Source organism: Thunnus albacares, chromosome 7, assembly GCF_914725855.1.
Source record: "Thunnus albacares chromosome 7, fThuAlb1.1, whole genome shotgun sequence".
NCBI classification, from domain to species: domain Eukaryota; kingdom Metazoa; phylum Chordata; class Actinopteri; order Scombriformes; family Scombridae; genus Thunnus; species Thunnus albacares.
Window position 1 is genome coordinate 9480225 of NC_058112.1, and position 12972 is coordinate 9493196.

General features: G+C 39.6%; 1 protein-coding gene across 1 annotated transcript in view; it reads left to right on the forward strand.

Annotated features, from left to right (window-relative positions):
• si:dkey-246g23.2 (solute carrier family 66 member 2) overlaps positions 1–12316 on the forward strand; it is a 55806-nt gene extending 43490 nt beyond the window's left edge. The window contains exon 5 of the mRNA XM_044357356.1: positions 8339–12316. Within this exon, the coding sequence (XP_044213291.1) occupies positions 8339–8513 (175 nt within the window). The 3' untranslated portion in view covers positions 8514–12316. The remainder of the gene's footprint in view (positions 1–8338) is intronic.
• Positions 12317–12972: the final 656 nt, after the last annotated feature.

Sequence of the window (12972 nt, forward strand, 5' to 3'; positions counted from 1 at the left end):
CTCATCGCTATGCATCCTACAAACGGATAAAAGAAAAATAGTATTAAAAATAAATTGCATGTTTCTTTAAATCGCTTCCAAAACAAATGCACGCGCTAGCCAAGATTTTACAACACAAGGTGGTGGTGCTCCTGGGAAATGCAATCTTCTGGGAAAACACTACACTGATCACAGGGTCGCTTAAATCAACACAAAATGAAAGTTCCTTGTAGTAACTTTGAAGTCCTCTTAGTCACCATTTAACATGTAATTATGAGATGTTACACTTTTATTTTCTAACTTCCTTTTATTTAGTCAGAAAGAAAAGAGGGATTCCTTGTGTGGTCACATATTTTATGGGGGATTTTTCTCTCGTTCTTGATTCCTCCTGTTTGCTGTCACATTTAGTGAGACTCCATCTGTCTGTGTTATATGTCTGTTACATACAATGGGAATGTTTTGTCATTCTGTTGATCCAAATCACCTATACAGTATAGTTTCAGAGATCACCAGGCTGAAGACAGACTCTTCAGCTTAACTCACTGAGTAACTCTGCACACTGAGGAAGGGCTCTGCTTAAAATGTTCCTGTCATAATTTAGTATTAAGTATTAAAAGTGAGTGGAATACATTTCCTATTGGCTCCTATTATTAGAAACACTTGGAGAGGGTTGTGCAGCCTTGTGCTTTTATAAACATTCACAACTGTCTTTTTTTTGAGTAACAAAGCAATGACAAATAGAGCATTTTTTTCAATTACATAATATTACTGATGTAATAAATATTCTGAAATAGCCATCACCAATAAGCCATCTCATCTATTCTGGCTTGTTTATATTTTCCAAAAAAGTATCTAAAATATCCTTGGGCAGACTTTGTATGATACTCCTTCTTCTGCTCACCTTCCCTCCGCTTCATTTTGTGAAGTAGAATCCATCTTTTTCTGGCAGGTTGGGAACTTTTCGGGTGTTTGCCTGTGTGCGATCGATCATCATGCATAATTCATAGTTAGTGGGTTAAGAGCAGCTCGGCTTCTCTAGTGCTGGGCTCTTTGATTTTCATCTCTCTATCTGGCCCCCTCAGGGAGAGCTATAGCCCTGCTGTTAAATCACCTCACACGCACCCTCATGTGTAGGCGCACACATATGCTCACACAGACAGATGCACAAACAGGCATTGCGTGGACACACACATCATGCCAATGCACACATGCATGGTTGTTTCTAAAAAGACTAGACTGAAGCTCTTTGAAACTTTAAACATCAGCCCCTGCTGCTCGAGTGTGCCTCTCTCCATGAGCTTTGTATTAGTATTATCAAGCAATTACGAGGACTGTCTAACCCCCCTCTGGAGACTCTTTAAGTCTCACACACAAAGTGTGATTCTCCACTTAAAGCTCAAAGCCTCCACTGGGTTTAACTTGCGATCAGCTGCCTGCTTACCACCACAACACAGCTGGACAGTGGACACCTTTTTGGTCACAGTAAGGTTTTCGGCCATGGGAAAACACCAGATGATGATAAATATACCTTACCCAAAAGCCAGTAATTACAGACTCAGTGGTCATGTTCAGGCAACAAACCAGTGTGGCAAGTGTGTCTCAAATTGACTTGTGGTTCATTTCTGTGATTTTAGTGTTGTAAAACTGTAAAACCCACATTATTTGGTCTGGTGGTCCCCCCCCCCACCCCCTCCAAAAAAAAGTTAAAACAAATTTTCTGCAATCCTACACCACTCTACCACTTGGATTAAGTCAAGAAACAGCCACCTTCACTTGTCTAGATTAGTTAGATTGAGGGTGCTATGAAAACAAAGAATGCATCAAGAACGTTGGGTGGATCAGGACAGGAAATGATTATTAGAAGAATAACTATTTCCTACTTGAAATTATATTTATGGAAGAGGAGAGGAAGAGATGCTGCGCTGCTGCCAGAAGAGCCGCTGACTGAGATTACTCTGAGCAGCATGCATAGGAATACATTACAATATAATAGATTTATGTATATTTCTCACTTTCTCCCTGATAGTCTGAATAACTTGCTGCTGCATGATGCTGCTGTTGTACTGTGATTCTCTGTTTTGTCTGTCTGTGCACTGTCAGTGTCCTCTTTTTGTTCCACCACATTATCAGCTATGAATTTGTTTTTCACTGTTCAAGAAATTGGACATGTGGCATGAGAGCATGTGAAGTGTCAATTACATGAGAGTTGACAGCCCTGATACAAACTGTAGGATCTTGAATAGATTACAGAAGGAAGCTCTTATCAACAAAAATTACACTCAGATTTTTGTTTGACCCACTAATAACGGAAGTCTCGAAATTGCAATACAATTAAGTGAACAAAATATATCTAATTTGTAGCCAGTTAGTGTGGTATTTTTGATATGATAAATTATTTGACTGGGTAATTGATTATCAAAATTGTCTGTCTGATTAGTAGTTCTTTAATCGATATTGCTGATTTACCAATCCAGCTGACACAGAGCAACATTACATGTTCAATCTTAGTCCAATATTTACTCTCCTTGTAGCTCTGGTTTGGTCTTCACCATGTCCTGAGGGAGTTAGCTCTTCAGCTGCTAACCGCTCCACTATGTTCACCGCTTAGTTTGCTAACTTGGTCTGTCTACCATTTGGTGCGAGACAGGTATTGTACAGTGAGTTCATCAAAGCTTTTTAGATAAAAACAGCTGATGAGGGCGGTAAGAGTGAACCAAAACTGTAAAGTTGCAGGACATAAAACCAAAACAATGAGCTGAAAGATGCTAAAACACTGTACAGTCAGGTGATAATTCTCTGTGAGATCATCACCATCAGCAACCCATTTTACATTACAGTCATTTTTTGCATTGTCAATATTGAAATATTGATTACAGCAGCTACACAGCCACAATCTCTTCCTAACATTCACTAAATATCTTAACCATACTGTAGCTGTCATGTCGATATTAGAAGAATATATCATTAAAAAAAATATTGATCAATCAAACACATCTTCATTGAATGTAATCTGGGATTTTGATAAGATAAGATAACGGATGATTGGGGAATCGTCCAATAACAACATTCTGTCTGTTGAAAGCTTTGGGCCTTAACAAGTCGATTGCTGCTTCACAAAGTGACATTTAAAGATGCACCAGGCAACTTCGCAACATTTGGAACGTGAAATCAGTAAATTGTATACACCACACTTACGTCTATTTAATTCTCTCTCTCTCTCCCCGTGTCTCTGTGTCTCTTTCTAAATGTCACTCAGCCCTCTTTCCTGTAGTAGTGTTCCACTTGTCCACTCCAGCCGCTTAGAGGAGCTAATAGCTGGCCTGACAGCACTCGCTCAATACACAGCACAATTACTGCCTGGCCCACATACGGCACAGGCATCACACCGTGCAATCAGACCCCCTTCTCATTCTCTCCATTGCTCTCTCCTGTCCTGTCACTCTCTGACTATCAGGGTGGCTTCATTTCTCACCCTTCTCTTGATTTATTTTCCCCTGCCCGGCTACATTGTCATCCATCTCTCGTCATTTTCCCCTTTACCTCCATTCTCCCTCATCCATCTCCCAGCTACCGTCTTTTACTTTCCATCCCTGAAGTACACAGTTCACCATTTCACCCTTTCCTCTCTCATCTCTTGCCACTTAGCTCAGATGAAGGTATCAGGTCAGTAGTAATCAATGAGCGACTTGTCCATGCTGAACTGAACTGAGTCAGCGTGAGTGCATGTGTGTGCGTCAGTGTGTTTGTTTGTGTGTGTGTGTGTGTGTGTGTGTGTGTGTGTGTATTGTTTAGTTAGAGTGCACCGCCAATATGCAATTTCATGGTTTACCTTCTTCATCTATCTGCATCACTGTTTTTGTGCAAATTAAAGCAAACCAGTACACATGCTGGTTAGTATGTGCTTGCATGTTGCGTGTGAGACAGTGGTAGTCAGTCAGTCAGTATTCTCAATCAATACCATAATCACTCCTTGTCCCTGTGGACGCACAAATCCTCACTCAGGACCAAGTCTAATTGTTTGTTCTGTGTGTCTTTCATCACCTGTCAACTGAGCCACAAGTCCCACGATTAATGGTATCTCTGCCAATCCAGTTGGAGCTACATGAGACTAGCATGACAAACAGTAAAATGTGGAAAATACTGTATGTGTGTGTGTACGTGTGTGCCTGCCAGAGACGAACGACCTCAAACTGGTGTTCTGTCTCCATTCCGCTGCACTGCTATAGAGACTGCTTTTGTACAGATGACCCGCCCTCCTTAATTACATTGTTAATGACTCATCCTCGTTAATGATGTTTGCCATCTCTTGAGCAAAGAAATTAGCCAAAGGGGGGAGAGGAGAATTTGGGAGGGTGAAGGAAGGAGAGGGAGTGTTAGGCAGAGGCAGAGAGGATTATAAAGAATAAATGAAGGTTGGAGGGCTGCAGAGAAGGACAGAGGAGACATTGTTTAAAGATAAATCAAGTAAAGCATGAATTTAAAGGTGCAGTGGGTGAGGATTTATATGGTAGAAAAAAGAAGAAATTGTCTGCTCTGAATTTATAATCTACCCTAATACTTGTAGCTGCAACATTTTGACCAGCAAAATCTCTTGTGGGTCTAGACTTTTTTTTTATCTTCTTTGTTTTCTTCTTCACCATTATTCACTGATCAGTCCTGCACTTATACCCAATTTTGGATGCAGGCACACACTAATCTACTCTTTTACTACAGAGATTTATATGTTTATATATCAGAAATTGACCACTAATAGGAAAATATGATCAAATTTAGTTTACAGACGCAGCTCCTCAACTATCATTTCTCAAACACATTTACACTACAGGGGGTGAAACTTAGTTTATGAATGTAGAGCAAACAGACATCAGAGAGGAAAAACAGGCCGCTCATACAGAAAGGAAGATGAGAAAGTATCTGGTATGTGTCAGTCAGAGGAAGTGATGGACACGGGAAGAGTCACTGCAGACATACAGGGGAGGGCTGCATCATGCCAGAAGAGCAGATATCAGATGTGAGGGAGCTGAAATGCTGTGACAATGTGCATTTCCATCTACTGTACCTGTTTTTTATTTGCGTTTTCAATTTGTGCATAAAAAAACCTAAGTGGAAATGTAGAAGATTTAAAAAAATCTTGAAATATCACCAAAAAGTTTTTATGCTTGGCTGAGGTAGAAAAGTCTGCATTTCCAAAATCAAAAATGTGACAAAGTGCAATGGAAACAGATCAAGCAGTTATGATGTTGATGATGTTTCGATGTTTTGAATTTTATATTACATATTGTTCCTGTAAAGTGTCTACTGTGAATAGAGGTGAATGATGCACACTGACAGTGAGAAACCAGTGAATAGAGACATTTTGGTGAAACTGGCATCTGTTTTGAGTTTTGATGGATACCACCATCCATCCCTGACTTCACTAGTAGATTACTGGTTGTATGTCTAAAGTAAGAAAACAAATATAGAGACTGAATGTAAGTGGACAGCATTGACACAAACAGTGATAAGGGACATGTCAACATAAAATTATGTGATGTAGTTGGGAATTTGAAGTCAAACAGATCATTACAGATCAAATATTTAATTTGCTCCCATGTTTGAATGGTAGCTCAAATTTCAAATTAAAAAGTGACCGAAATTATTTTTATTCAGTTATTTTAAATGTATAATTATTTCCTCACTGGATCTTAGTTCCAACTAGCTGTAGATCACCGTACTGTAAAATGCAACTTTATTATTTTACTTTATCATGGTTCACAGTAGAGGCTGATAAAAGTCACTAACTCCATTCCCTTTTATAGAGAAGAGGGGAGCAGATTAAAGGCAATGACAGAGGTAATAAAGATGACAGTTGAGCGGGACATTGGAAAAAAGAAATAAGTGGCGCAGTGAAAGGAAAAGATGAGAGATGAAACAAGAAATCTGACGTTCAACAAAGGTACTCTCTGAGGAGAAAAAAAACTAAAGTGGAACAAAAAGCAAGTATTTCCCCTGAGGAAAACTGGCAGCTTAGAGAGAGAGGAGTAAAAGCCTGACGATTTTAAATTCTTTAGCACACTTATTTTTGGATCAGTTCAATCAAACCCTGGAGTGTTTACCCCGAAAGTCTAAATTGTTAGGGGAGCATCAGTGAGACTCAGATGTGCTCTAAACAAGCGCTCCTTGGTCAGCCCTGGGAGAGGTGGAAACAGCCTCATTCTCACTAAAGCCTGAGGTGGTTAAATTGGAAGTGTGCTCACACATTCAGGTTAGACTTGTTCTAGCTTTTGACTGAAATACTATACTAAATCAGTTCAAAGCAAGACTAACTTTTGGTGAACAAAGGCCACTGTAGCCACAAGTCACAATTAGGGCTGTCAAAATTGGCCAAAAATGACGTTCGATTATTCCTTGGCAGTGGCAGACATTAGCAACCAACAGCTAACATTCGCGGTCATGTCAGACCAGGTTGGGTGTAGCAGTAAAACCTTAATGTGTACTGAGCAAGGGTGCTTTTTATTATTTATGAATTCAACTTTTCATTTGTCACAAAAATTACACAGTGTTGCTTTAAAGTCGAACTGAAATCTGAATTATCATCACTTGTTGTGTAAGGAAATATAAACTATAACGTTATTGCAGCTATTGTACACAATTTTGTCATAAAAGGATAAAATTGTAGTATAAACAACATCTACGCTTCAAGCCACTGGATGAGAGTTATTCCATGGCGGCAGTAGACTGACACCAGACACTTGGAAAGTGGAAGCTCAACTCAGAAAGTGCAGGTACTTAGCCTAACTTAATCAAATTAGGAAAATAAATCAAACTTCAGTTTCTTCTTTTTGATGATTTCAGCTTTGACCAAATTAAGTAAAAGTAAAAAAACAACAGAATGTACTGATTTCTTAACAAAAATGTATTTAAATTTCAGACTGACTTTCAGAAACTGACAGTCAGTTCATCAGAGAGTTAATGACTCAATTTATGAGTGCGTCAGCGCTGATATGATTGAGTATGAAAGTGTCCAGATGTGTAGCCCATCTGAACAGCTGTGAGTTCAGTTTCAATCATTACGCATCCTGTAGCTCTCAAGCACAGCTGCTGTTTGCAGCCTGCATCAGTCTGGTGTTGTTAATCACATTTTCATACCACTTCCAGTGTCTAGATTTGGTACATTCCTAGATATGTTGAATAACAATGTCCTCATTTCTTTGTCGTTTCGATGCCACGGCAGGAATGTTTGCTTGTTTGCTGCCAATGTTTCGGTTCCTCATCGGGGCCTGAAGGGAGCCCAGGGGAGAGCTGGGAATTTGAGGTGACTCTGCAAGGAGAGCTCAAGGATAGCACAGGACAGCTGTCCCTATAGTCATTAAGCTGCCTCCACCCCCATACACACTCATCATCCATATCTATCTCACAGAGGTCCTCCTCTTTCTCTCTGGTGGTTTAGCCCTGTCTCTCTTTCTGCATGCTAGATAAATGCTGTCCTCTGTAGGCTCTCTCTCTGTCTCTCTCTCCCCTTTCCTATCTCCCTCACCCCTACCCGACCCTTACAGTATGTCTCACTGATGACTGATGGTCCTGCTCCGTCCCCAGGCCCAGTCAGCTCTAATAAAAAGTATAAACTCATATAACATTCATACCTATGGGATTTCTCTGTTCAGAGTGCATAACAGAGAACAGAGGAGGGAGCAGAGAGTAGGTGGAGTAGGAGTGAGGTAAGAGCGTAGACTGTGAAAGGTAAGAGTTAAAGAAAACTGACAGTAAATGAGTCGGGACAGCAACAGAAAGGAGGAAAGAAGGAGTAGCACAAAATAGGAGAAAAGGTAAATTGAAGAATGATTATGACAAGATAGAAAGTGACAAGTGGAGAAGCATGAGAAGCAGTGATACAAGCTGAAGTGTCTCCTTTCTACTCTACTGCCGTTTATAAGTTTCAGCTTCCCTCAGGGTATTGTTGGCATCAGTCCGCCGGCATGGTAGATGACTGCTGTCTTCTGCAAGGTTTTTCTTCTCAGTCTCTGTTTCCCTTAGACAAGCAATCTATGCGTCTTCGTCTTTCCTTTACTTTTTCTAACTTGGTGTGATCAATCAGCAGTTTAGGGCTAACTTCACCCTGTTTATCAAATTTTCACTGCCTGCCTGCTGTGTCTTGTATAGCAGGAACTAAATCAAGACCAAAAAAACTTTCTAAAAATCAATAAAATGTTTGCAGATGAATGTGGAAAAGGAGCAGCTACTTATTTTGGCTGCTGTTATTTTGACCTTTGCTGCACTTTTTGTACTTTAGGATTTCCCTGGAGAACGTCATCAACAGGAAAATTGTACTCCTTAATCCTCTCTTTCCTCACACCTTCCTCTTGTGTCTCCTTAACTCCAGTGTGAAGATGGTGCTGCTGTGGACGGCCGGTGACGTCTTCAAGACCACCTACTTTCTGATGAATGAAAGCCCGACTCAGTTCTGGGTGTGCGGTTTAGTCCAGATCCTGATTGACGTGGCCATCCTGCTCCAGGTCCTGTTCTATAGCCAGGACGCACACACCAAGCTAGGCTGAACTCGGCCGTTGCTATGGGCAACATAAAAATACAGGGCTCGTGTGAAAATTTCAACAAGTCTGATAACACGAAGCTTTAGAATCAATCAGGAATCAGGAATTATCATGGATCAAGACGTGTAGTATCAGAAAATTGAGAAAACCAAAGTCAATAGAGATTTTTTGTCTTTTTTTTACTGTTATGCCTCAATTTGAAGAAATTGTCATATCGGTGTCATATACACCCAAACAATTGACCTTCTGGTGCCATTAAGTCACAGATTGAACAAACCAAATAGCATCTTCAATCAAGCTTTAAAAACAAAACACCTTTGCCTTAAGTTTTCTAAGACAAGACAATATGTAGTTGTGTTTTTAGTATTTTATACTATTTATTTGGTCTTTATGGAACATTACTTGGATGCTGAAGCGTATTGGATATGGAAACATGGAAAGAGGGACACATTATTCACATTGGCAGCTCACTAACAGCAGATCTGCGCTGCTGTAATGGCAGCTGTAACAACCAGACCTGCATCGGTAGCCCTGCACTGGACTCTACTGCCTGACTGATGAGTCTCCCACTTTCACGCTCTACACCTCAGTGGACTGTTCCCATGAAGCATAATATGTGTGTGCGTATGTGTGTGTGTGTGTGTGTGTGGTGTTTGTACAGTATGTGTGTGCTTGTGAGAGTGAGTGTGTTGGCATGTTTGTTGGTCTGCGCAGCCAAAATCGATTTTTGCCCTTGGCATCCAGTGCCAAGCCAAGGCCTCAGAGCGTGCAGAAAGTAATGGTAATTACACAGGCCATCAATCTGTGCGTTACGACTCTGCTTTGTGCTTTGATTGACAAGCAGTGCAGCTCGTACACACAGTATGCAAAGAACAATGACAAAAATATTGCTTTGCACTGTACCTCAGTCACAGTATCCTTTGTGGACACCAAAAAACACGTCAGACTTCAGGTCAAAATAACTTCTTAATGAAAGAGTATTCACTTTACTGTTGCATCATCATTTCTATCACATTTGTCGTTCCATTACTTTAAAGTATCCAATCATCTGCTGATACTGTGGTCTCTTGCTCACACAAGCTGTGTGAGACAATAACAGACCAGCAGAAACTTCCTGGATAAGTGATGTTTTAATCAGCGCTCTCAGCAGGAATATTATTTCACTTTGATCTTTTATTGAACACATGGAGTGTTAACACCCATCACTCAAGTGTTGGATTAGTGCCAAACAAAATTTACTTTTAGATTAGAACACTTAGTTTCTTTTCACAGCATTAAGCAGTAAGTAATCCCTAGAGGGGGATTCTAGTAGGGGGAAAGTAGTAATCAAACTTTGAAATGCCTTCATCCAGCCAGAAACGCGTCATTAATGAAAGGACAGTTTATGTAATGTATGGACACTATGCTAATGTTTTATGCTTGGTTCCCTCATGCTTCTATGTGTAAAAGCTTTGGTGAGCTGCTTTAGAGGCAGTAGCAGCTTAGTTGTGGAGAGAACAAGGTTATAAACTGTGGTGATGACTCGAGCAAGGTCATTTGCTCAGATCATCTTATTAGCCTACCTCTCACTTCATTTTGTTATCTGCCATGAGTTGCACGTAGTTCACTTTTACTCATCCTCATGCAGATGGACACTCTCTCCATGTAATAGGCTCGGGAGAAACATTAGAGCCGTTACAGAAACACTAAAACCTTATTCATCCATTCCACCTTCCCAAAATGCACAAATATTTAATTCAGAAGCTCAGTTTAGAGTCGAAACAGTAATTTAACAACATAGCCTCGAGGAGAGTTGTGGTTCTCTCATCTGTTTCTGAATGGTCTCCTTTTACAGAAACACTGCAGGATAAAATAAAACAGCACCAGCAGCTGATCAGTACTCAGCACAGGTTTCATTTTACTCTCCCCTCAGCATGATTTAATTAAACAATAAAGCGACCTTCTTATTAAGTCGTTCAGTCACCGTTTTACGTCAGCAGCCAGTTTGTGTCCATCTGTTAATCTATAGCTGTCTGTTTTCAGCTTCAGTACACATCATGTCTAAATTACAAACTGCAGTGGTTGTGGCTTGCATCATGCTGAACAAATTGCCTGCAGATATCAGTACGCCTCAGCCATTGATAACTTTACATCTTGATGTATTTCAATACCATTCTCAGGTTCAGCATGCAATATATACTGTATATGAAAACAATCTGAATTGAGTTCTGATAATCTGGAAAATTTTGTAGAATTTAAAGAGTGTACAATACAGAAGATCCTGCTAAATGTAACATTGACTATTTTGTCCCGTTTTGCATTTGCTATGATACTGCATCAAGTTTTTGAGGTTACTGGTCCTGCAAGAAATAGTCTGACACATGACGCCTCATAAAATCACAACATGTCGTCGTTACACTTTTCCTTTTTCACACCTTAAACAAATGACATGGCAGATTTTGTTACCATTGAACAGAGCCAGGGTTGATGTTTGCCCTTGTTTCCAGCCTTTATGCTAACCTAAGCTATTCATTTCCTGGTTTTAGCTTCATATTTACCACATATACATGAGTGTGTTATAGACTTTCTTATCTAACTCTCAGCAATAAGGCTAATAAGTCAAATTGTTGAACTTTTCCTTTAAGGTCAATGATTTTGTTTAATTTTTTATGACTGTTAGGTCACCAGCATAATGAGAATGTAAGCACTCCGTTCTATTTTTAAATGTTAATGTATGTCATATATTTGAACACAGCAAACCTTACTGACAGGGGATGTATGAATGTCATGGTATCATATGTTTGATGGATTTGAACCTCACTGTGTCACATTATATGTGAGTCAATATATCAATACAGTAAATGCTTCTCTGCTAGTGCTGTACATGTCAAACAATCATGTTTATAGAGGTGTCAAGGTTGCTGATAGACGTTTCTGATGGTCGGGTAATACTGCAAGCTGTCAGCTTTGTTGTTCCATTGTGTGAGACACTTTATGGGAGTGTGAGTGTGTATGTGCTAAGGCTCTGTGTATGCATGCAGTCCTCATCTATCTTGTATTACATCTGGTAGCCGTATTGTACAGTAAGCTCTATGTGTCTTATCTCCTCTGCCCGGCATACCACAGCTATATTGCAATTTCTTTATTTCTGTATTCTATACGCTCTTATCACCAGATGTGTATCTTTATATTGTTTTTCCATCAGCAGAGACTCAGGATAGCACCCTCATTGGATTTAGTTTAACATTTAGGATCTCTGTGGCCTTTTCTTCTCAAGGGGAGTAGGATAGATTAGCACATACACCGCCTGGTGATAAACCCTCAACCAAGTTCACATAGTGGTGAACATACTTGTTGCCTTATCACACAAATAAGAAATAGGTGCCTTGTTATTTCTAAGAATGGAGATGGTCGGACTGTTACTTCTACCAGATGCAAATCTTTCATGTGTATTTATTTATTATTAGTTATTACCAGAAAGCAGCAACAAGAGTAAAATCACTGGGTTTTTTTATGTTCAATCATGTGTCTTCAGTTAATGTATTTAAAAGGATCTGTGAAACCAAAAGTAACTGATGCTTTCAGGGTGTTTTAAAGTTTACCAAAACATTGAAAAGCTGTTCATTTAAAAGTTACTTAACACTATGATGCTCATCATAACATGTAAAGATATGTGACAGTAAACACTAATGATATCTCATATGCCAAAATTACTCCAAAAAGTTACAAATTGTTTATTTTTTTAATTGCCTTTACTATCTCATGGAGATTCTATGTATGTGAAATATATATCATGTTATTTTCCTCAAATATAAAGTATTTATATTCCAGCATGTGGCCTTGTGTTGTTATTGGCAGTGTGATTTGAAATGTCTTGGAGCGTGTTAAGAAGAAAAAGTTTGATATTGACTTTGAAAAGGAAAAACAAAAAAATCTAGGTGTGATCTGATCTGAGCTCGGCAGGCTGCCACTTAAAGCTGAAGTAAAGAAGGATTTCTACACAAAATCCGTTCTGAAACCTCATGTGAACCCTTCGAGGTAGACTTGGTCACAAGAGTATAAAAATGAGCTTTTTTTTACACCTGTATAGAAATTCTTTTTATACAGCAATTCCCACTGCTGCTGTCATACAGAACAGTGATATAGCATGTGTGTGTTTGTGTGTGCTTGCAAGACTGTTGTCGGTGTCCTAGGAATACCTTGAATTCCTCTATTTGAAAGGATTTAGAGAGTCGTGCACCAACTAATGAAAAAAGCTGAGGCTGAGCTCGGAGTGGACATGAGAGGAAATTGATGAGTGGGGGTTAATTAAGACGTGTATGCCTTCAAGGTTTTAATCCCCTCTAGCTAATGCATCATCATACACACACGACTGCACACACCATCACTGGACAGTCAGCGCTGCAGAGAGGTGCACTGCGGTGTGGATAGTGAAATATTAAACTGGATACAGTAGATAATGGGAGGCACTTTATGGTTTATAGAT